Raw genomic sequence first — 24,564 nt, forward strand, 5'->3', positions numbered from 1 at the left:
TAAGGGCGTAAGCAACCTGCATTTTAGCGGATGGCCCGTCAAGTGACACGGCAATCAACTGGGCAGCAAGCCAACCCTCCAGAACGAACGCAAGAAGACACTCCAGAACGAGGCTGCGTGTATTGTACGCACCCTAAAGTCTGTTGAAGCCAAAAGAGTTGGCTTCCCATGCGCCTTTTTGCAAAATGCCCCACAATGGCACTGCCTACTAATTAGCCGGGTATTTCTGCCGCTGTATGCAATCCCCAACGTCACCTGTAGTGTTGCGCTGCGACACGCAGCCCGAACCATCACGCATTGTTTTTATGAGTTACGCAGCAAATATCTGAGACGATTTCCCGACATTTAGGGCGTACTTCCAGCAAAGCAATGCGAGACCTGCATGGTGGCAGTTCTCAGTGGCGTGTTAAGGCTTCTCATTTTGTTTTCTTTGAGAAGAGACAAGCAGTTGTTGGACAAGGGGACATTATCCGTAGTGGACGAAATTCAACAGCTTCACCCTCGTTTTTGCGTCGCTCGTGAGCTTTGCAAGCTTGTAGAAATCGCAGTTGGTCGAAGTGAAGAGTTAGTTACAAACGTGGGTCTGACAAAAGGCGTCCACTGGTTGACGCTTCTGGAAGAGATGGAAGAACACTTTGGAATATCGCGGGCCTGTATGGAAAACGACAGCATGAGCATGCACGTAGATAGGAACAAATACTGATGAACTCCCTGCAGTGCAGCCAGTATTTTGACGCTTCACAGTATCGTCTTACAAAGCACTAACGACAAATTATGGGACTACAGCTGCTATTTAATCTGTGGGCGCGGCCTTGACATTTCCCACTGAAGGATAAAACAGAGATTCCACAGCGACATCTTGAACGCTCTGTCCCTGAAGTACCCAGGAATAATGAATTAAAAAGGCTCAATAAGAAAAAGCAGCAGCTTAGAGAAGCTCTGCGAGAGGACACAACGCTCCGGTGCAGAAGCGTCATTTACGCTTTGTAGTCATCAGTAAGATGGTACTAATGGCTGATGAACTCGCTGCGCTGGTGTGGATCATGAATTGCTTCAGTACGAACTGTGATAAACGCGACACTAGTGGGCCACCAAAACTGGGGAAGATGCCCATTAAGAAGATCCGCAGCTGTGCGCTGGGCGTATGCATTTCTATCCACGAATGAGATCTAGTATTCTGAACGCGTGAAAAGCCCATGCAAATATTGATTAGTTGCAGATTAACTGCAATGTTGGCTTTTACGTTCGCCTACGCCATCTTGAGGTCGCTCGCCGAGATCGTTACTCAGGCGGGTGCATGCCTGTTTAGAGACTAGCGCGGAAAAGCCAAATCATAGGTGGTGTACGGCGTACGGATGCAACACCTAGCACATCTTGACACAGACTGAAAAAACCGCTTTCGCCTGGGTTTCTTTGAAATGCAACCCAAGGGCTTTGGATGCAAACTTGTTTTCTCTGCATACAGCAGGGCGCCTCATATGCGTTACCCCCTGTTGCCACGAGTCAAACAGTTCTACCCAGCGCTTAGTGATAGCTCAAAGATGACTGCTACACCTAGCGGAGTATACCTACAGTTCAGGAAAAGCAGTAGCTCAAAACTGCCTGTTGATGCCTGTGTCGAGCACGATAAGCTTTTAGTGCGCGCCGGCTGCGAAGATGACGGCTTGGAGCCAGTCTTGGATCAGCAACAAATACCAATTACTTAGCGATCGTGAAAATTTTTGGCCGAACCGGCCTGAACATGAAACGCTGCTTCGTGTATTTAGTTAGATGCAAAAAAACGGCATAGATACCAGTGCACACCACGCAGCTTCAAGGGTCACAGGACCAGCATGCTAAAAGCTAAGATAAAAAGCAAACCAAAACCTGGGTTTGCGATTGAAGATGACCCCGTGAGCGAAGATATGATCCTGTCCCACTGATCCTGCCTGCACAGCATTCAACAATGATTGCATACCCACAGTGCAGTTCACACAATGACACGGGCCGCGAATCTTTCGGTGCTGGAACCAAAGGGCCTGAATGGAGCCTACGTGAGTGGAGCAGAGTCGTCGTCTGGAAGAGCAGCAGGTATCGTCTTGCAAAGCAGTGCGTAGCCATGCTTTTCTTCCGCAGGTGGGTCACTGTGCTCCGCTGAATCCCCAGAAGCAGTGGTTTGAGTGGTTTGAGTGCACGTGACGACTCGGCAGTCCACAGTGGCGTCAGTTTGAGCGTTGTACAGGGTTAGAAAAGAAACGTTTTCTCGAACGCTGTACAACGTCCCGCCTTGACTCTTCGACGGCGGAAGTCCAGCGAAGTTTTTGAACGCTGATTCCCAGTATTCGACACTTTCAGTGCATTTGGGGTCCGCAGTGGTCAAGGGCCTAAAAGCGTACGTTCCCTGCTCGAACGTATCTTGCGTAGCTCTTGCCGCCAGATTCTGTGTTTGTGTGGTCTGAAAAAAGAAAAATAATGTTATAATGCAGGGCCTCTTTTTAATGGCCCCCACTCTGGAGGTCCTGTGAACAGCTTACTGGGATCAAATATACACAAAGGTCTTTCCAGGGGCCTTCTTCTAAAGCTCCAGTTGGAGCAATTAATGCATTGCTTCCTGCAGCATCTTTGAATTTGGGTAACCCAGCTGCCTCACGAGCCTCATTGACCTCACTGAGGCACTCGGCATTTTTACCTGCAGCATTTGCATTAAGATACTCTTGATTTTTGCGAAGTTCTAGCTGGTGCTTCTTGGCAAGAAGAATGGCCACGGAATCACTTCCTACATCTTACTAGCAGGAGTTGACTAGGGCCGTGTGCTGTGTGCTATCAAACGCATGTCAGCTTGACCTTCAAACGCGAAGTGAGCCCCGCAGTGAAGGTCTTTCGCTCACTGAGAGATGCAGTGTACTGGATTGTCGCTTGGCCATTTTGTGAGCTGCCCAGAGTTGCGGCGCTCAGCATCAAGAGCGAGGTGCTCAGAATTGTTGGTAAGCTGCGTCGCAGCATCCTTGACCACATGACCTTGAAAAATCACGGCTGCGAAAAAGTTAAAAAACAACCATAGAAAAAAAGACAGTCAGTAAAGGCCGCACAGAAGGAAGTTGTACTGGAAGCCAAGGTTGTGGCTCTTACTGTACTCAATGGCGTCAGTGAATCGTACAGTGAGCAGTAGCCGCTAGGGACTGAGCTGTAACTTCCTGCTTGCACGCCTGCAACACTTGAAATTCAGTCAGAATATAAATTTGAAAATATAAGATATCCGAAGTGTCACGCAGATTGGGTGTAAATGGGAGCACCAAGACGCAGGCCCCTTCCAAACAAAAATTCGTCACCAGCTGAACACTAGATCCAGAGTAACGCGTAAAGTGTGCACCTATTTAAATGCGTTATTCTGCAGGCGGAGCCTACTTTTTTCATTAAATTCCTGTAATGTACGGTATTGTTCTGAGTGGCAAACGTTCATCGAGTGGTTGGCTTAAAGGCGCCAGTTGACGGGAGGTTGTTCGCCATTCGTGTCTTCGCCGCAGCTAAGCGGACAGGAAAAGCTCACTGCATATATGCCCGGCACATCGTGTCTCTCCAAACGAAATTTTAAATCCAAAGACGTTCTGAAGTACTGGATGGAACAAGATACCGTCTCTCGCTCCATGCCACTTTGTTTTGCCCCCTACCAGCGGCAGGGAAAGGTGGGTCGTTGCAGCTGCATACAGTAACTTCATCTAACAGCAAAAAGCAGCATATGAGCTACCACATATGCCTGGTAATCAAGTGGCTGCTCCAGGTTTCCCTCGACAATGTGCGTGCAGCAGGCGAGTGCCGCAGCTGGCACAGGCACTCCATAGTGCGTCCAAGCCAGTTACGGTGCCTCTAGAGAAAGAAACGATGTTGAGACGTTTTTTCAAATTTGATGAATGCACGACTTATCGAAGGACCCGTACAATCGTCCCAACTGATAACTCCGTACCATCTACTTTCTCTATATATGCGTGAGGTTCAGTAGATAATCGACAGATGCTACTGTAGCAGTCATAAATTATCGGCAAAAGGAGCTGAGGCTGAAGATCTACTTTTTGGAGGTTTCGAAAAACTTAATAGCCACCTACGGCTTGGCTCACGCAGGACAGTGCTTCAATTGTATGGCAGAATTAAAAGTTTGTTAAGGGATGGTTTCAAAAAATGCGGAAAGTTTTATTGGCCGACAGGTGCATTATGTCTCACAACAGCATCAAAATCTGAGCACGAAACGATGGAAGTGATGCTTTACAGCCAATAGCGCGGAGCATCATAGCGCCGTAATGCCAAATGCCACAATGCCAAAGATAACCAAGCTTGGAGATGCTATGGAAGTCGAGCCTGTGAGCGATGATGCGATTTTGTCCCACTGCTCCTGTCTGCGGAACGCATTCAACCGCACGCATATTATCCCGTCAAACTAACAGCAATTGAGGCGGTAAGGTTAGCACTAAGCTGCAGGGACCAAAGCGCTACTCACGTGAATGGAGCGGTGGTTTCATTTGCAAAAGCTGTGGGCACCGTTTTGCAAAGCAACGCGGAGCTGCTTTTTGCAGTTGCACTTCCCGCATCAGGTGACTCGCTTGCTGATAGTGAGGCAACACCCGTCGTTTGGCTGCAAGTGACGACCCGGCAATCTGCAGTGGCACTTGCTGAAGGGTTGTACAGGGCGATGAACGAAACGTTGTCTTGACTGTTGTACAGATCTCCAGCGTCTTTTTTTGATGGAGGAAGTCCTGTGAAGTTTTTAAATGCTGCCTTCCAGTAATCAACTGTTTCCTTGCAGCTGTGTTGCTCATCAGTCAACTTCTTGAAAGCATATGTGCCTCCATTAAAGGGATTTGTGGGCGATTGATCAGCAAGTGTTTCAACCTGCGTCTGAGAAGAGAAGGAGAGCCAACGGAGCAGTTTTAGGGCGCGCGACGAGGCTAATGGCAGCAAGTCCAAAGTACACTCAGCAACTTACTGGTATCAAATATGTACAAAGGTTTTTCCACTCGCCGTCTGGAAGCGCTTCTTCTCCAGGATCAGGTAGCTTTTGCTCTGCGCTTTCTGCAGCAGTGAACTTCGCCAATCCGGCTGCCTCCCGAGCATCATTGACTTCTTCAAGGCACTGAGGACTAGTGCCTGCACGGAAAAATCTAGAATGCACCAGCACAGCTATTTCTAATGAAATTTTGCGAACGCTTGGCGCCCGTATCATAATCACCAGCTTTGTGCGCCGGAATCGATATCCACCCATCCATGACACTGCGGCAAAATTTGCACACCAAATTTTTTTGTCCAGAACACTATATTTACTCCGCTCACCAAGAGCTGCTTTATACTCTACGGTGGTCGCTTCAGGCGTCCCGTCGCTTCCACAGCTAAGGGAGAACAAGAGTAGCGAGGTCGTTAGACCGGCGAGCTGACTGGCCAGCCACATCTCTGCAAGGCAAACCACAGGGCGAATGCTTAAAACACAAGCTTACCTGAACAGAGAAAAAATCAAACTGAAGGGAAAAGTTATAGAGATATCGCTTTCTTCTCGCTTCCCAAGGGCGTTGTCGCCTTGGATCGGTTAACTGGAACTCGCTCGGCATTCTCACTTGAGGCGCTTGAACTGGATCTGGGCTGTCGAACAGGTTGCCGCTCAGAAACAATCACCGTTTCAAACTCCAAAAAATTTCATCGTCCATGTATAACGATTTTGGAGATGCTGGGTAGGTGACGGAACCCATGCCACCGACGTCGTCAGTACTACTCCATCACATGAGCAATCCTCTCGCCCCATCTCCTTCAGCACAACCGGCGACATCAACTCAGTGTTACAATTCCGTGCTCACCTCCAGTGAAATCGATTCTTTACACAAATTTTCAAGTTATACATAATTTTAGGTAGGGTTTTACACTCCTTTTGGGTTTTTCACAGCTTGAGGCACCGTCGCAAGGAAAATCATCTGCCGCGAACATTTGTTCGATACGAGGGTCTACTGTGCAAGTTAGCCAACAAGCAGGGGCAAAAAAAGATGACACTACGGATAAAGAAGAGGCCTATGTGAATCTTATCTTGCAGTGGAGTGCTTGATTGCTGAGTAGAACAGTAGTCATTAGGGCCACAAAATGCGATATGCTGTCTCCTTCAGACTCTTGCCAACCTCCTCAAGATATACTGGCCAACTTCACGTGGAATTCAACCATTATTGTTTTTTTTTTCAAAAGCAAAAAAAGACATTTGTGTTTATTTTGCAAAGGAGTAGGAGTCGAAAATTTGCGCTTGGCTGCGCAGTTCAACGTGCTGCTTGGGCGTTCGCACTGTGGAAACATATTTCCAAAACCAAGGCAGAGAAGGTGTCGCTGACACGGAAATATATGCGATACGTCCACCTAAATATGAGTCGGAAACCACCATGCTATGAGCAGCGTTTCCCCTAACTGATTGATGCGTCATAGCGATAGTATGCGAAGCGGGTATCTGGGCATCTCGATCAGAAAAGATACGCCAGCTCTTTTATCTGTAGTCTTATATTGGAACAAACACGGATCAACTCGATCATTCGACTTCCTGAATCTGTTCAATACAGAGGCTTTTGCTTTGCCAGGAAGTCTTTTGTGTGCACGACAGGTGTGTGGACAACGGAAGGCACCAGCAACTCTGGCGCACGTGCAGTTGGTTTCAGGACAGCGCCTTCAGAGGCCATATAAAAAGCACTGCCGGCATGGTACCCACGTGATGGAACGTGCATCATAGCTGGTTGAAAGCGCTGAAAGAGTCCGCTGCATAGTTTCGAGAAGCTCGGCACTGCCCTCATGGAGCCTGGTGCTGCAGTGTTGAACCAATGTTGAAAGATCGCTTAGGCACTTGGGACCTTTAGTTTGAGCGTCGCTGCAAGGCGATAATCGCAGATTCTCACATTTGGGGAATTACATGCATTGCAAACGGCTTTTGCACAACCAGGCGTCCGCCCAACCTGCGCGACAGAACTTCCATGTTGGAGATTTATTCTTTTTGCTTTAATGTATTTGTTGCGTGCTGTTAGGTGATTACGCCTTTCTGGGACATCTAAGAGTCATAAGGAAGTCCTCTGCTGGTTTCACTGCCTCTCGTACAATGCAAGGTGCTTTACGTAAAAGCAAACAGCCATACACGTGAGTGCTCGTGACGCTTTGCGGGGACGTAATACGGCTAAATGCTCCTCTGCTCTCGCTTACATTCAGACACGTTGCACCCGCCGCGAGCTGCTCCATTGATTCTGCGCGCAACAAACACGCTGGAAACGATCCTGGGCTTCTGAGACATCGCCCACTTCAAGGCATTTGGTTTCTTAGGGATGGACGGCGTTTGTCGTGTTTCGAACTTTTTCACGGGCATCAGGAAATAGGTTGCTCGTCCTCGATAGTTCGACTTGTGCTGAGATTTATATTTTGCAAGCTGTGATTTCATTTCTTTTGCAGTGTTTTATTTGTCGCGTGTGCAGTGTGTTGTCATTTGACAAATAATTTTGTAATTGTCTTTAATGGATAAATGGATAAACTACTGGACTGTCGTGAATTGACAATGCGCAGGCACTTGCAATTGAGAAGTGCTCTGTTATGAAGTGCTGCAGAGCAGAACCGACGTTTACTCAAGCCGTGCCCTGACGCGGTTGTGTAAAATCATCTCTGCTAAGCAGGGAGAATTTCCGCTTTACTGCTTCACATCGCATCGAAACAGCTACTGCAGTAATTTCTCCTGTTTCAGCTGTAGGAGATATGCCGTGCAAACATTCAGCTCAGGCTCCATCGTGAGAAGGCCGATGTGAAAGGTAGTATCCACAGTGACTTGGAATGCTGATGCGACTTTGGAGGAACAACAAAAGATTTCCCTGGCACGTGGCAGTAGAATAAAGAGAAAGGCACGAAACGTACGGCTGTAGGGGACCCCATCCGGCGTTCAGTTCGTAAAGCTTCAAAAATAATTTCTATAAGAATTAATCCTGATATAAGAATTAATCCTGAAGTAATATCTTTAATAGAATTATTAGAACAATGTTCTTTTATCTATAATAATTCCTTTTAAAAAATTGAGTTTATAGCTGAATTTTATGATCCCAGGCTGGTTCAAAAAGTCAAATATTAGCCAAAAACTGGCGAGAAGGGAAGTGTGTTCATCCCCTGCAATAAACCACTAAACCAGACAATCACAATTCGCCGTCCATCATTGGGAATCTTTTGAATGCCAGCCACAGTGGTCGTTTCCTTTGCCAGTTCCTTTGAGCCCTTATTACTGTGGGGTTCCGAGGCATGCGGCTAGTCTGCTTGCCTTCCAGCCTGCAGGCAATGAATTAAACATACATTTGTTGCCCGTTTTTTCCTTGGCATGCCAGCAGTAACCTTTAAACCAACCGCTGTTTTTTCAGGCCTTTCTGTGCCAGTGCCACCATAGCTATGGGGAGACAAAATCTTAGTTACAGCCAAGACAGAGGCACGCTGTATGGGGAGTAGCATTTAGTAGTGTTCAGGCCTTTCTGTGCCAGTGCCACCATAGCTATGGCGAGGCAAAACCTTAGCTACAACTAAGACAGAGCCACGCTGCATGGGCAGTAGCATTTAGTAGGTACTCAATGAATCGAAGGCGTTGTCGGCAAGTTGATAAGGTGAAACGTGAAACGTTCGTATAACTCTGCCTTAAAAGATGCTTTGATTTACTTTTTTGATGCGCTGCTTCGCTTCAAATGCTTGTTCACTGATGCGAACTTTTGAAATCAACTTTTCTGCATTCACTTACTCATCCTGTCAGCTTTTGAGCCGAATATCTGTTTTAGCTTAGCCTTGCCCTGTTTGGAAGCCTTGCTTTTAATGTGCAGACACAGTCTCCTACCGTTAGGATGTCTCCAGAGGTACCTCATGGCTTAAAATTGATGCGAGTGCTGCAGCCTCAAATATAGCGAAGTTTCAACTTGTGCTGAAGCTGTCAGCATTCGATTTTGTTGAGACTGCTGTAACTTATCCTGACAATTCCTTTGTATACCCTGTTTCATTCTTGGGCCTGGAGAAATCCATATGCATTTTAGTGCACCAGTCCGTTTATACTGAACTCTCCGTCCGCGCAGAGCTGTGTACGACGAGCCCTTGTGTAGCCTGCTTTTCAGCCAAACGAACTAAATTGTCTACTGAAAAGCAAATTCTTTTTGGTGCCCATAGATTAGGCTGATTTCGTCCATGCATTTTAAAACTAATACTAGGTGGGCAACTTTTGGGGATCATATTTTTTTCAGCTGATCTAGGTTCTGACAATGGCTGAAGAAGGCTGAACTGAATTGGGTTTAGTGTGAAATGTCAATTTCACACTTACCAGCTCGCCTCTTGTTGCATTTGTTGTAACATACGTTCAGCTGTAAAACACGTTCATCCATCTTTCATTACGAGAAGATGTGTTCATGCAATGGGTTGCAGTTCAGGTCTATACAAAACTTTGAAGGCAGTTCATTTATTCTACGTGGGTAGCAGCAAGCCTCTGCGTAACTCGTCGATCTATAATGCTGGTATTAACACGGGCGAGTGCTACAGTTGCTATGAGACCTTAGCTTGAATATGAATGGCCTGTATTTATCAATGCTGCTTGGAGCAGTTTAAAAGCATGATGCATCCTGTAACTTTGCATCTGTGCTTACCCTTTCTCCGGTAGGACGAACAACACAGCTTCACTGTAAAAATTATAACCTTCGTCGCTCTGCTTCGCAGCAGAGCGACGAAGGTTATAATTTTTAACGTGAAAACTGTGCCTAACTTGCTGTGCACGCATTCCTAGGCCACGTTATTCATTTGCTAACATCCAATAAGGCCCCAAAATCGTCTTAGCGTCACAACGCGAGCAAGTAGTTTTGTGAGCTCTACGGCAGGCTCGTCTTGAAGGCTATCGCTAAGGATCATATGTTACACTCCTCAAAAAGAAGCGTGTTACATGAAGAAAGAAGCAAATTTAATGGTGAATACATGCGCCTCACTTTACGCTCAAACAAGCGTAATCTTACTTCGAAAAATTGTGGGCCAAAAGACAGCTTCTGGACACTAGAATAAGAGACTCAAGCACACTCACTAAAATAGCCAAATCACCTTATGTGCGGAGAAAAGGCTCCTGGGCAGGAAGGGCTGCTTCCAGTGAACAGAGGCGCACAAAACCATCTCTCCTCACTGAAAACTCATGGATACATTTACCCATATACAGTGGAATATGTTAAGCAATACTGGCAGCATTCCATTAAACACGTATTTGGAAAGCAAACACTACAGGCTTGTTTTGTGTTGCAAACGCCCGCCTCACCTTTCGCAGTAACTCTTGAAAGGCACGTCTTAAATGACTGTTTTCGATGCCTTTGTATGCATGTCGCCGTCTGGAAGCCCTTTAAAGCATAATTCACGAAGCTTATAGTTTTACATATTTGAAAAGTTAACAAACCTAGTTTGCTCAATTCTTGTTTCCTATTTAATGATAGTCCAGTTCATTTGTATTTGGTTTTGCCACTCCTACGTCTAAGTACACACTTTGCACCTGATAGAAGATGCTCTCATGCCATGACGTACCACCCTAGTACACCTGCATAGATCCTGTAACACGCCTGTTCACGCTCGTAATCAATGGGACGGGAAATGTTGTTAGGAACTCTGCATCCTGAGAAGCAAGCCGATCCCCCTGACTCACCGCCGCTGTTAGCTTCGCTGAGGAGCAAGAAATTGTCGCCTGTGCCGAACGCACTCAGACCACCTCTTCACACAATTAGACTCGTTTGTTGTTCATAAGGAAGAAGATTCAATTCCACTTGACCAAGACAGCAGGAGTCCTTCGCCAGAATGTCTACAGAGCGTCACGGCTCACAGTAGAATAGTTGAGGCATATCATTTATCAAGCGCTGCTATATATTTCGCAGTAGTTCATTCAAACCTTGTGAACCGCCGAATTTTGGGGATCTCAGCACGATCAAAGGGGCTGTTCGGGGAGAAAGAGGTTCCCTGAAAGCGTATCGATTTAGTTAGCATCGTATGAAACTACAGTGCAGTAACCAAAAGGTCATTGTTGAACAGTAAATGCAAGGAAGAGCGCAACTGTCTTCAATTCTCGTTAAGCACTAGTAGGTGCTAAAGAATCCGTTGCATTGATGTGGTCTGAATCTAGGCTACCAGATTATTCTTATCACAAACCTTTTTCGCCTTCTTCCTGCAAATATCCAGAGAAACATGTGCAAACTTTGTGCTAGGTGATGTGACTGCTCCCTAAATGGAGATTCACTGTTGCGCATTGGAACTGCGCATCCCCTTCTCTCTACAGAGAATATCAATTACTTGTCCACCGTTGCATATTTGAATTCGTGGCAAAGTATATCTATTTGTGGGTCTCCACACTACTTGATGCAGCTTCGAGATCGTTTACCAGTTGTGCAGAAATAAGTTGGGGGCGAGCTGCTCCGAGATCAATTGCAACAAACGAAGTCACAGGTTGTCCATGTCAAGTGAATGCAGAGTTGAGATATGCCCAGTGCACCCTGACCTAGAACATACTGTTCATGTCTCGGCGCCTCTAGAATGCATTCTAGATGTTTCAGGTGCAATTTTGTTTCCTCCACATAACTGGACTTTGGAGGACAATTTCTATGTGTGCAACATTCTCGTCATATGCCGCGTATACTTTCTCAGCCTTTAGTGGGATAGCAAAGGTAACTATCGAAGATGGTGGAATAAACCTGGAGTTAAGAAAAAGTGGGTTCTCAAAAGTCGCCGCTGGATGCCCGTGATGAATGGTGTAAGAATTCAGAGCATGCCAACTGCGAATATAAAGAGCTTCCAACGAACCTCAGATCCTCAGCGGATCTTTCAAGAGCCACAAAGACCGTTTCTTCAGGTTGGAACTAATGAGGTGAGCGGCTCAATGAGTGCAATTATATGCAAAAGGCCCAGGCTCTGTTACCAGCGTACGCCTCATAGTTTGCAGGGTCACACTGCTGCCAAACTTAACACTGCGATAAAGAATGCAATGAAACCTGGGGTGGCGATTGAAGCTGACCCTGTAAGGGAGGATGTGATCCTGTCCCATTGATCCTGCCTGCGCAACAATAGCCAACGCTTGCGTAGTCACAATCCGCTCCACGGGAAGCCATAGTTTGTTAACTAGCCACTCTTGAGATGAAGGGATTGCGTTGGTGCTTACGTGAATGGAGCAGAATTTTTGTCTGCAAAGGCAGTGGGCATTGTTTTGCAAATAATTGCGTATCCATGCTCTTCGCTTCCGCTTGGACTCTCGCGAATCAATGAATCTCCAGGAGTAGTGGTTTTAGTGCAAGTGACGACTTGGCAATCTGCAGTGGCATTAGATGATGGGTTGTAAAGGGCTATAAATGAAACGTTGTTATAGCTCTTGTAAAGATCTCCAGCTTGACTCTCTGACGGCGGCAGTCCTGTGAAATTTTTGAAGGCTGCCTTCCAGTAATCAACTGTTTCCTTGCAGTTCGGTTCCGCGGCAGTTAGGGACTTGAAAGCGTATGTTCCTTTCTCAAAGGGATTCGTTCCGCTTGTCGCCTCTACAGGTTCTCCTTGCGTCTGAGGGAAACAAACAGAAAATGTCACAGTGCCAGAGGCGGTTAGTGCCGGTGACTTGAGGAATACTCTGCTCCACTTACTGGTATCAGGTGCTCGCAAACTTTTTTCCACTCAGTGTCGTCTTCTAGGTCTCCTGCAGGAGCACTTAATTTATTGTCGTTTGTGGCCTCCGCGAAATTCTCCAACCCCGCTGCCTCACGGGCAGCGTTGACCTCGCTGAGGCACTTGACACTTCCACCTGCAGTGTTTGCATTGAAAAGCAATTTATATTTGTAATGCATTTGCTAGGGCTAAGTCGAGTTAACTCGCATTCGTACGGTGGAACTCACTTGCACTAGCTGACTGTGAGGGTATTTATCTTCCTTCAGAGGGACGCCAGCCTCAGCTTCCAGTAGAAATGGGCAGCACACTGAGGATTCACTACTTACCGAGAGATGCAGTGTACGTGATTGTTGGTTCACTTTGTTGTGAGGTTCCCAGGTATGAGACAATCAGCAGAAAGAGCGAGGCGCTGAAAACAGATGGTATGCGCAGGGGCAGCATCTTCGAATGTTTGATCCTAGAAAAGCTAGGCTGCAAAAATATTACCTAGAGAAAACTCAAAGGGAAAATCATTTAGCAATGAACGAGCAAAAGAAGGTTGAATATACAGCAAAGAATGTGACCCATGCCGTCACGGCCACTGTGGATCGGTGCAGAGCAGCCCTGAGAGAACGGGCACGACAAGAGTCTGGCTTTGCTCTTGCAGAGCTCTACCAATTGAAATTCAACCAGGATGCAACATAAAAAATATAAATTGTGGGAGCAGTTTTTTTCAGGATAAATGTAGAGCGAGTCTTGAAGGAACACGGTTTGCTTGTAAGTTGTGACCTGAGCACCAGATCTGCGTGATCGGGGAAACGAACAGTTCTGTAGTGCACTAGCCAGAAAGAGAAGTTTGCCCTTTCTATGGCATCATCTTATATATGCCATTTGACTAAAAATCTAACTGCATTTATGTGGGCTATTTCAAGATATCTGTTGGCATCGAAAGGGGCCTTTCACCATCGGTGTTTGGTTGGTGGCTCAGAACTCACTACGGGCCCACCTCGTATACTCCTCTTTTGCCTCGCATATTCCTATAAATTTCAAGTAGCTAGAAGAAAATAATTGTAAAGAGGAAAAAGATGCCAATTTCTACGTTACCGATTCCAGCCCCAACAAGCCCCCCTTTAACCACCCCACCTTCTTTGTCTTCTTTTTTTTCATTTTTATTTTTTGAGTTTTTTATTTGCAAATACTTCTGTCTTCTGTTTAGCGGCAAGCGCCAAACCCTAAACCCTAAACCCTAAACCCTAAACCCTAAACCCTAAACCCTAGAGCGTGGACTCGCTTCTTGCCGTCGAATAACCAACCATAGCGTCTTCCTGCAAACCAAACCCTAAGCGCTAAACCCTAAACCCTAAACCCTAAACCCTAAACCCTAAACCCTAAACCCTAAACCCTAAACCCTAAACCTTAAACCCTACTTCTGGCTGTGCTCTCCCACGCATTTGTTATGAGCTGTTCAATGCCGCCTTCTGCTTCCAGACCCCTAAACCCTAAACCTCACCGTCATTTTTTTCTAGAGGGAGGCGGGGAGGGATTTTCATGAATACCACACAACGCCGTGCCCAACAGCCACGCAATGGCCAAAAAGCTGCAGTATATGCTGCTTTTTACTCCGCAAAGATTTGGAGTGTACTTCATCTTGTTAACTTCAACTGCTCCACTATTTCAGCTGCCAACTTCAAGCATGAGCAGCGACGTCGTTACAACGGCAAGGATGCTCCGAGGCGGCATCTGTTCCAAACATATTACAAAGAAAAAACTTAAATAAAACTTTCACCAGAATAAGAGGCTAGAATCAAAGCGAAAGCGAACACGACGGCGACGTCACCTTGTACCGTTGGTTGTCCAACCGGGCTTCATCTGGATTTCCGAGCACGTTGCCGCCAGGCAGCGCCGGCAGATCAATAACAATATTTGCGTTTAAAGGACTTTGACTTATAAATTGAAAGAACAAGGAGTTCTGGCGGAACTCGGTTGGTGGTAGGCACCCTGCAAACAGGTAGTGGCACGTCACTTCGACAATTCTCCTTGCTGGCTCATATCTTCTCGCAGACCTGCAGCAGAATCGACGCGTTTTCTTGTTTCCTAGTTAACCTTAGCTAAACCACACCTCTATCCCCCTTGTTCACTTCCTACAGGGTTGTGGTGTGGAAATGATGCGCCTCTTGGGGCTTTCACATCGAGAGTCGCGACTGTATGAAAAATCATCTGCCCCAAGTGTTTGCCAAGAGCTTGACCCAGCCCGCACAGCCACAAAGAGGAAAATTGAACGAAGAAGATGTTATGGTGTAGCATATCTCGCATTATAAGGGTTGATTGATCAGTCGAACAATACAATGGGAAAACGAAATTGAATGAAATGCCATCTTCCACAAATGTTTGCCAGCGTCCACCGAAACGAACGACGATAAGCCAAGCCCCCCATATGGGGCCTAGCATGTCAACGCAGCCACTAAAACGCCTTGAGCTAGTTCAAACACACTGCGTCCGCCCAGGCGCTTCTGATAAGTAGTTGAGCGATTTCATTTGCGGTTTGTTTCCTCCCCCTATCTTCGGTTGACACGGCTTCCCATAGGCCTGCCTCTTTACTGTCGAATATCAGTAGGCTTTTCTGATTCTCACTGAGTTGGGAAAAATACTTGTTGAAGCTAGCGGAATCCAACTAGAGTTGAAGAAAATTAATAGCTCAAAATTGTCCTTTGAAGACTATGACGCATGCAGCAAGCATTTATTTCGTGGTGACTACGAGAACAAACAGCTTCCAACCAGCCTCAGACAAGCAACGAAAGCCGATTTTCTTTCATGCTTCAAAAGGGACTGGAAAGGATTTCTCCTTCAGGTCGGCTCAAGTGTGAAGCGCTGCTTCACAAGGACAGCTTGGTGCAAAAGGCCTCTGCGCTGTTACCAGCGTACAACTCACAGTTTGCAGGCCTACAGTGCTATCAAGCTGAACACTGCGATGAAGAATGCACAAAAGCCTGGGATGGCGGTTGAAGCTGACCCCGTGAGCGAGGATACGACCTTGTCCCACTGGTCCTGCCTGCGCAAAAACAACCATTACTTTCATACTAAAGGTTCACTTCACGAATATCCATGGTTTGCGGAGTATTTGGTAATGAGAAAAAGGGGTTACGCTGTTGTTTACGTGAATGGGGCAGAATCTTCGTCTGCAAATGCAGAGGGCATCGTCTTGCAAATCAGCGCGTAGCCATATTCGGGGCTTTGGTCTGAATCACTCTCCAGCACTGTGCCTCCTGCAGTGGTTTTAGTGCACGTAACAACTCTGCAGTCTGCAGTGGCATCGGATGAGGGGTTGTACAAGGCTACAAAAGAAACGTTGTCTTGATTTTTGTATAGATTTGCGCCTTGAGTCTTTGATGGCGGAAGGCCAGTGAAACTTTTGAAGGCTGCCTTCCAGTGATCAACTGTTTCCTTGCAGTTAGGTTCTGCGGCAGTTAGGGACTTGAAGGCATATGTTCCATCCTTAAAGGGATTCTCTGAATTGGCCGCAGCCACAGCTTCGGTTTGCTCCGTCTGACAGAAGGAAAAGGAAAATATCACAGGACCGAAGCTTGTTAGTGTCGGTGACTACAAAATTTTTTTAGCGCTACTTACTGGAATCAAATGCATGCAAACTTTTTTCCATTCCTCATCTTCGTCTAGGTTGCTTTTTGGAGCAATTAATTTTTTGCCTTCTGGGGCGTCCGTAAAGCTTGGCAACCCAGCTGCTTCACGCGCAGAATTGACCTCGCTGAGGCACTTGGCACTCGTGCCTGCAGAGTATGCATTGAAACAGACTTTTGTTTTGTCTTACATGAGCTTAGGCTATTTCATGGCAAGTATAATGAGCTTGGAGTCGTACGATGAAACTCATTTGCAGCAGCTGACTGCGCGTTTTCGAACGGACACCAGCGCAAGCTTCAACGAGAAATTAGTGGCACAGTGAAGGCACACTACTTACCCAGAGTTGCAGTGTATGTTGGTGCTTGTTGACCTGCTTGTGAGATTTTCAGGGATGAGGCGCTCAGCACAAAGAGCGAAGCACTGAAAAGCAATGATATCCAGTGAGGGAGCATCTTCGAAAATTTGACCTTTAAAGAACACGCTTGGAAAAATTACCTGACTGATTTTATGAAAGGAACCATTCTGTAGGGGAAGGGGCAAAAAAAAGTTGTGCTGGAAGCAAGCAGTGTGAGTGCGGGCGTCACTGCCTCCTTGGAATCGGGCGCGCAGCAGTGGCCGGAAAGAGACGCGCACAACTAAGGGGTGGATCTGCGTTTGCAGAGCGTCACCACTTGAAATTTAGTTAGCATATCTTTTCAAGAAAGTAATTGTTTGATGTGTTTATCCCAGGATGGGTGTAAGAGGCAAAAACACCTTCTGAGCAACCAGTCAACTGAGCACTAGATCTACGTGAACACAGAAGTTTGCACCTCTGTCGATGAGCTAGCCACCAAGACAACTCTACTATTTCTATGCGTCCCTGTTAAGTGCTTTATTTTACAGAGAGTCAAATTCTAGATACTCGGGGGATTTCATGGTGTGGGTTGGCACTGGTAACAGGCTTTTCCCCATCGGTGTTTGCTTATCGGCTCAGCAAGCAAAACGCGCCCTCCTCATATAATCTTGGAATGTCTCACCTTTCCCCAAAACTCCCATGCATGCAAAAGAACTCGATCATTGAGGGGACCAACATGACACAGCCCTTGTGACCTCTCGCCGTTTTGCTTCTAGGGAAGCCGAGGACGGTTTTTTCTTGAATCCACAAGGAGAGTCCTGCCCAACGTCACACATCAGCCTAAAAATTGCTGGGAACGCCGCAGTCATTTTTGCTTGATCCAAAAGAGTTGCAGTATGTTTTGCGGTGTTTCCTTCAACTGCCGCATTTGTTTCAATTGCACGTGTCAACCACTAGCAGCGCCAGCGTCACAACGGCCGGGAGGCCTGGCATCGATATTTGTGGCGAGCAGACCATACATGATATAATTCGATCGAGGCGCGGTCATCGCCACAAGCCTTCCAATATGTACCGGGACCAAAGACAAAATGCCAAGGCAAAGATGGGGCATGGCAGGTGAAACCGGCAACAAGAACCTTGGGTTTATTGACGCTGTGTCCACCCAGGAGCCCCTGATAAAAATCTTAAGCGATTCCATATGTAGTCCATTCCCTCGGCATATCTTCGCATGGCAAGGCTTCCCATGCGCCTGCCTTCTTATTGCCAAATATCAGAAGGTTTATCCAGCTCTTAGTAGTGACATGGTTCAGATGTCTGTTAAAGCTAGCTGAATCCAACTAGAGTTGAAGAAAACGAACAGTTCAAAATTGTTTTTTGACAAGTTTAATGCATGCGACATAGTAAAATCGACTTTCGTTGCTTATCAGAGGCTGGTTGGAAGCTGTTTGTTCTCGCTGCCACCATGACAGCTTCGTGTAAAAGGGGCCTGCGCTGTTGCCACCGTATAACTCATAGTCTGCAGAGCTACAGTGCTATCAAGCTGAACACTGCGATGAAGAATGCACAAATGCCTGGGATGGCTGTTGAAGCTGACCCCGTGAGCGAGGATGCGATCTTGTCCCACTGGTCCTGCCTGTGCAAAAGCAGCCAACACTCGCATACTCACAGTCAACCTCACAGAATGACATAGTTTGTTAACTATTCAGTGGTGATATGAAGGTGTTACGCCGTTGCTTACGTGAATGGGACAGCATTGTCGTCTTTAAAGGCAGAGGGCATCGTCTTGCAAATCAGCGCGTAGCCATATTCGGGGCTTTGCTCTGAATCATTCTGCAGCACTGTGCCTTCTGTAGTGGTTTTAGTGCAGGTGACGACTTGGCAATCTGCAGTGGCATCGGATGAGGGGTTGTACAAGGCTACAAAAGAAACATTGTCTTGATTCTTATATAGATCTGCGCCTTGAGTCTTTGATGGCGGAAGGCCAGTGAAATTTTTGAAGGCTGCCTTCCAGTGATCAACTGTTTCCTTGCAGTTAGGTTCGGCGGCAGTTAGGGACTTGAAGGCGTATGTTCCATCCTGAAAGGGGTTCGCTGCGCTTGCCGCAGCCACGGGGTCTGTTTGCTCCGTCTGAGAGAAGGAACAAGAAAATGTTACAGTGCCGGATGGTGCTAGTGTTGGAGACTCTATAAGTATTTAGAGCTTCTTACGGGAATCAAATGCGTGCAAACTTTTTTCCACTCTGTATCTTGGTCTAGGTCTTCCTTTGGATCAGTTAGCTTTTTATCCTCTGTGGCTTCTGTAAAATTTGGCAACCCGGCTGCCTCACGGGCAGAATTGAGCTCGCTGAGGCACTTGACACTTTTTCCTGCAGCATGTGTATTAAAGCATACGGTCTTCAGGTGATGCTGTCTCTTGGAAAGTATAATGAACTTGGAATCGCACGATGAGATTCAGCTGCAGCGGCTGCACTTCAGCTGCAGCAGCTGCGGCAGCCGAGTGTCCGCGTTTTCAAACAGACACCAGAGCAAGCTTCAACGCGAAATTAGTGGCACAAAGGAGGTATATTACTTACCCAGAGTTGCAGCGTATTTTGGTGTTTGTTGACCTGCTTGTGTGATTTTCAGGGACGAGGCCCTCAGCACCAATAGCAAGATGCTGCAAATGTACAGGGGCAGCATCTTTGAAAATTTGACCTTCAAAGAATACAGTTACAAAAATTACCTGGCAAAGCTTAAAAGTAAAATTATTAGATAAGGAGGGTGCAAAAGAAAAGTGCACTGGCTGCGAACAATGTGAGTGCTGCCGTCAATGTCTCCTTGGCATCGGGCATTGAGCAGTGGGCGGAAGGGAACGTGCACAGCGAACGCTTGGATCTGCACCTGCAAAGCTTCACCACTTGAAATTCAATTAGCATATCTCTTGATGAACGTACGTTTTTAAATTGTTCCACAGACTGAGTGTAAAATGAGACCAAACCGAATACAGCGTCCAAGCATGTGATCGCCTGAGCACTAGATCTACATGAACACGGAAGCTAGCACCTGTGTAAATGTGCTAGCCACTACGTAAACTCTGCTATTTCTATGCCTTTCTCTAGAATAATTTGTTTTAAAGGGAACCGAACCATAGCTTTTTGGGGGATTTCAGTGTACGGGTTGGAACTGAAAAGAGTCTTCCGCCGTCGGTGTTCGGTTGTTAGCACAGGAGACAAGACGGGCCCGCGTCTCGCCTCTGCCAAAAATTTCGACGTAAGCAGAAGAACTGAATCATTATGGGGAGCAAGATAGTGCCTCACTTGTGGACTCACATCGTTTTGCTTTTGAAAAAGGCGTCGACGATTTGATCGGGAGTCTACGTGGAGCCTCCTGCCCAACGCCACACGCAACTGTGAAAACTACTGGGACCGCGGCAGTCAGTTTGTCCCGCGCTCGAAGTCGCGGAGTGTACTTCACGTGGTTTCTTTCAAGTGCCGCTGTGTTTAAACTGCAAAGATCAACAAGGAGCAGCGACGGCGCTATGAGGGCGACGATACTCGGCGGCGACATTTGTGTCGTGCAAGCCAAAAGGGAAATATTTTAAAATGCCTCACTACAATACGCGGATAGAATCAAACTGTAGGAGTAAACGAGGTCGTTGTCGCCTCCTTCTGACGTCACAGGAGTATTTCCCTGGGTCTTGCTAGCGGGTCCTTCATCTAGCCTTCAAAAGCAGGACTACCAGACAAGTCGCGGCTCAGCAATGTTCGCAGCTTAATATTTGTGGTTTTTTCATCAAGAAAGAGCCTAAACGAATTCCGGTTAAATCAAATATGTGGGAGAATTCCCGTTAGCAGGTGGCGCTACGTCACACTGGGGTCTGCTGGCGTAGTATATCTCCGTGCGCAGCTACAATGGAAGCAACTTATTGGCTCGTTTCCTGGTTCATATTCAGAAAACCCAAATGCTTCCCTGGATCTCCACGTGGCACACATTTGTGGTGGAGAAACTATACGCGGTTTTTGGCTTCCACAGCATGAATCGTGACTTTGGGGAAAATCATCTGCCGCCAGTGCTCCCCAAGAGCGTTTCCTGCTGAACCCGGCCCACAGGAGCACAAAGAGGGAAAATAGGCGAAGTAGACGTCATAGAGTAGCATATCTGGCAATATAGTACTTGACTGATGGGCCGAGCAATGCAATGGAAAAACAAAATTGAAGAGATCGAGACGCTGTCTTCACCACAGGGCTTCCAGCGTGTATCGAGATAAACAAGAATAACCCACAGATGGGGCATAGCATGCGAAGGCAGCAAAAAGAAAGCCTTGAGCTAGTTTAAACACACTGCGTCCGCCCAAGCCCCTCCGACAAATCGTTGTGAGCTTCCATATATAGTTTGTTTCCACCCCATATCATCGGCTTGACATGGCTTCCCATACGCCTGCCTCTTTACTGCCGAATATCAGTAGGTTTATCTGATTCTTAGTGAGATGGCGAAAATATCTGTCAAAGCTAGCTGAAACCAACCAGCGTTGAAAGTTTTACAGTTCAAAATTGCCTTTTGACAACTGTAACGCATGCGGCAAGCATTTAATGCATGGTGGCTGCGAGAACAAACAGCTTCCAATCAGCCCCAGGCAAGCGACAGAAGCCGGTATCCTTTTCCCATTTGAAAAACGACTGGAAAGGATTTTACCTTCAAGTCGGCTTAAGTGTGAAGCGCTGCTTCACAGATTCACCTTGAAGCGAGAAGCGCCTGGGCTGTTGCCAGCGTACAACTCATAGTTAGCAGAGCTACAGTGCAATCATGCTAATTGCCACGATCAAGAATGCACCAAAGCATGGAATAGCGATTGAAGCTGACCCCGTGAGCGAGGATGCGATCTTGTCCCACTGATCCTGCCTGTAAACAGCCAACGCTCGCATACTCACAGTCGACCTCACGAAAAGCCATTGTTTGTGAATTATCCATTGGTGAGAAGAAGGGGTTACGCCGCTGCTTACGTGAATGGGGCAGTATTGTCGTCTGCAAAGGCAGAGGGCATTGTCTTGCAAATCAGTGCGTAGCCATATTCGGGGCTTTGCTCTGAATCATTCTGCAGCACTGTGCCTCCTGCAGTGGTTTTAGTGCACGTAACAACCCTGCAGTCTGCAGTGGCATCGGATGAGGGGTTATACAAGGCTACAAAAGAAACGTTGTCCTGATTTTTATATAGATTTGCTCCTTCAGTCTTTGATGGCGGAAGGCCAGTGAAATTTTTGAAGGCTGCCTTCCAGTGATCAACTGTTTCCTCGCAGTTGGGTTCGGCGGCAGTAAGGGGCTTGAAGGCATATGTTCCGTCCTGAAATGGATTCGTTGCGCTTGCGGCAGCCACGGGGTCTTTTTGCTCCGTCTGACAAAAGTAAAAGGAAAACGTTGCAGTGCCGGATACTGTTAGTGTTGATGACTCTAAAAGCACCTAGCGCTTTTTACTGGATTCAAAGACTCCCAAACTCTTTCACTCCTTGTCTTGGTCTAGGCAGTGGTGGTGGCTTTAGAAATATTCTGCTCCTCTTACTGGGACCAGATATTTGCAGACTTTCATCCACTCGCCATCTTCTTGCAGTTGCTCTTCTGGATCACTCAATTTTTTGCCGTCTGGGGCCTCGGTGAAGTTTGTCAACCCGGCTGCTTCACGAGCAGCATTGAGCTCGCTGAGGCACTTAGCAGTTTTTCCTGAAGCATTTGCATGAAAACAAAACTTCGTTTTGTTTTGCACCTGCCGAGGCTGAACTTGGAGTCGTACGATGAAACTCATTTGCAGCAGCTGACTGCGCGTTTTCGAACGGACACCAGCGCAAGCGTCAACGCGAAATTAGTGGCGCAGTAAAGGTATACTGCTTACCCAGAGATGCAGTGTATGTTGGTGCTTGTTGACCTGCTTGTGAGATTTTCAGGGACGAGGCGCTCAGCACAAAGAGCGAGGCGCTGCAAATGTACAGAGACAGCATCTTCGAAAATTTGACCTTCAAAGGATGCGGTTACCAAAATTACCTGGCAAACTTTGAAAATAAAATTATTAGGTAAGGAGGGTGCAAAAGAAAAGCTCGCTCGCCGCGAAGAATGTGAGTGCTGCAGTTAATGCCTCATTTCGTACCGGGCATTGAGCAGCGGGAGGAAGGGATCGTGCACAACTCATGTTTCGAGCTGCGCTTGCAAAGCTTCGCCACTTGAAGTTCCACCAGCATATCTCTTGATTAATTTCTGTTGTAAATTAGTTTCACAGGATGATGATAAAGGGAGACTAAATCGGATACAGCGTCCTGGCATGTGACCACCTGAGCTCTAGATCTACGTGAACACAGAAGCTCACACCTGTGTAAATGTGCTAGCCATAAGGAGAACTCTGCTATTTCTATGTCTTCCTGTAGAATACTTTGTTTGACAGAGAACAGAACCTTAGTTTTTTGGGAGATTTCAAGGTATGGGTTGGCACTGAAAAGAGTCTTTCGCCGTCTGTGTTCGGTTGTCGGCTCAGAAGACTAGGCGGGTTCACTTCTCATAATCCTGCAATATCTCACCTCCGCCCAAAATTTCTACGTAAGCAGAAGAACAGAATCATTAAGGGGGGCAAGATAGTGCTTCCCTTGCGGAATCACGTCTTTTTGTTTTCAAGGAATTCTCCGAGGATTTTTTCGGAAGTCAACATGGAGCCTCCTACTCAACGTCACATGCAATCATGAAAATTGTAGGGGTCACTGCAGTCAGCTTGTCTAGCTCTCCAAGTCGCAGAGTATACTTCATGCTGTTTCCTGCAAGTGCCGCACTGTTTCAAGTGCAAAGTTTAGTCACGAGCAACGACGGCAACGAGACTCCGCGGGGACATTTGTGCCAAGCACACCACAAGGGAAATATTTCAAATGTCCCACCACAATACATGGAGAAAATCAAACTGCAGGGGTAAACGAGCTCGTTGTTGCCTCCTTCTGACGTCACAGGAGTATTTCCCGGGGTCATGCTAGTGGGTCCTTCATCTAGCCTTCCACAGCAGGACTACCAGGCACGTCGCGGCTCAGCAATGCTCGCAGTTTAATACTTGCACTTTTTCCCAGGAAAGAGCTTAAACGAATTCCGGTGGAATTAAGTAGGCAAAAGAATTCCCGTTAGCAGGTGGCGCTCTATCACACTCGTGTCTGCTGGCTTCGTATACCTCCATGCAGACCTACGGTACAGTGCAGTGCAGTCAGTTATTGGCTCGTTTCCTGGTTCATATTCAGTGCAACCAGCTGTTCCCCGGAATCTCCACGTGGCACACAGTTGTGGTGGAGAAACTATACGCGGTTTTTGGCTTCCACAGCATGAATCGTGACTTTGGGGAAAATCACCTGCCGCGAGTGCTCCCCAAGAGCGTTTCCTGCTCGACCCAGCCCACAGGGGCACAAAGAGGGAAAATTGGCGAAGTGGAAGTCATAGAGTAGCATATCTGGCAATATAGTACTTGACTGATGGGCCGAGCAATGCAATGGAAAAACAAAATTGAAGAGATCGAGACGCTGTCTTCACCACAGGGCTTCCAGCGTGGATCGAGATAAACAAGAATAACCCACAGATGGGGCATAGCATGCGAAGGCAGCCAAATGAAAGCCTTGAGCTAGTTTAAACACACTGCGTCCGCCCAAGCCCTTCCGACAAATCGTTGTGAGCTTCCATATATAGTTTGTTTCCACCCCATATCATTGGCTTGACATGGCTTCCCATACGCCTGCCTCTTTACTGCCGAATATCAGTAGGTTTATCTGATTACTAGTGAGATGGGGGAAATATCTGTCAAAGCTAGCTGAAACCAACCAGCGTTGAGAGTTTTACAGTTCAAAATTGTCTTTTGACAACTGTAACGCATGCGGCAAGCATTTAATGCATGGTGGCTGCGAAAACAAACAGCTTCCAATCAGCCCCAGGCAAGCAACAGAAGCCGGTATCCTTTTCCCATTTGAAAAACGACTGGAAAGGATTTTACCTTCAAGT

General features: G+C 46.9%; 6 protein-coding genes across 6 annotated transcripts; all 6 read right to left on the reverse strand.

Annotated features, from left to right (window-relative positions):
- Positions 1-1,819: 1,819 nt before the first annotated feature.
- Positions 1,820-2,982, reverse strand: ENH_00018850 (SAG family member; the record flags this gene model as incomplete). The annotated part of the gene is made up of 4 exons (XM_013584480.1): positions 1,820-1,928; positions 2,034-2,434; positions 2,514-2,668; positions 2,868-2,982. 4 exons carry the CDS (start codon positions 2,980-2,982, stop codon positions 1,820-1,822), a joined length of 780 nt encoding a protein of 259 aa, XP_013439934.1.
- A 1,276-nt stretch (positions 2,983-4,258) lies between these two features.
- ENH_00018860 (SAG family member) lies at positions 4,259-5,413 on the reverse strand (the record flags this gene model as incomplete). The annotated part of the gene is made up of 4 exons (XM_013584481.1): positions 4,259-4,367; positions 4,469-4,866; positions 4,955-5,115; positions 5,299-5,413. The coding sequence occupies 4 exons, from the start codon at positions 5,411-5,413 to the stop codon at positions 4,259-4,261; spliced, it is 783 nt and encodes a 260-aa protein (XP_013439935.1).
- Positions 5,414-12,578: 7,165 nt separating this feature from the next.
- Positions 12,579-12,818, reverse strand: ENH_00018870 (SAG family member; the record flags this gene model as incomplete). The annotated part of the gene is made up of 1 exon (XM_013584482.1): positions 12,579-12,818. One exon carries the CDS (start codon positions 12,816-12,818, stop codon positions 12,579-12,581), a length of 240 nt encoding a protein of 79 aa, XP_013439936.1.
- Positions 12,819-15,558: 2,740 nt separating this feature from the next.
- On the reverse strand, positions 15,559-16,703 carry ENH_00018880 (SAG family member; the record flags this gene model as incomplete). The annotated part of the gene is made up of 4 exons (XM_013584483.1): positions 15,559-15,667; positions 15,773-16,161; positions 16,243-16,400; positions 16,589-16,703. The coding sequence occupies 4 exons, from the start codon at positions 16,701-16,703 to the stop codon at positions 15,559-15,561; spliced, it is 771 nt and encodes a 256-aa protein (XP_013439937.1).
- Positions 16,704-18,109: 1,406 nt separating this feature from the next.
- Positions 18,110-19,263, reverse strand: ENH_00018890 (SAG family member; the record flags this gene model as incomplete). The annotated part of the gene is made up of 4 exons (XM_013584484.1): positions 18,110-18,218; positions 18,324-18,712; positions 18,793-18,950; positions 19,158-19,263. The coding sequence occupies 4 exons, from the start codon at positions 19,261-19,263 to the stop codon at positions 18,110-18,112; spliced, it is 762 nt and encodes a 253-aa protein (XP_013439938.1).
- Positions 19,264-21,353: 2,090 nt separating this feature from the next.
- ENH_00018900 (SAG family member) lies at positions 21,354-22,550 on the reverse strand (the record flags this gene model as incomplete). The annotated part of the gene is made up of 4 exons (XM_013584485.1): positions 21,354-21,462; positions 21,564-21,952; positions 22,118-22,275; positions 22,445-22,550. 4 exons carry the CDS (start codon positions 22,548-22,550, stop codon positions 21,354-21,356), a joined length of 762 nt encoding a protein of 253 aa, XP_013439939.1.
- Between the last annotated feature and the right edge of the window lie 2,014 nt (positions 22,551-24,564).

This window comes from Eimeria necatrix, genomic scaffold (assembly GCF_000499385.1).
Source record: "Eimeria necatrix Houghton genomic scaffold, Enh_scaff162, whole genome shotgun sequence".
NCBI classification, from domain to species: domain Eukaryota; phylum Apicomplexa; class Conoidasida; order Eucoccidiorida; family Eimeriidae; genus Eimeria; species Eimeria necatrix.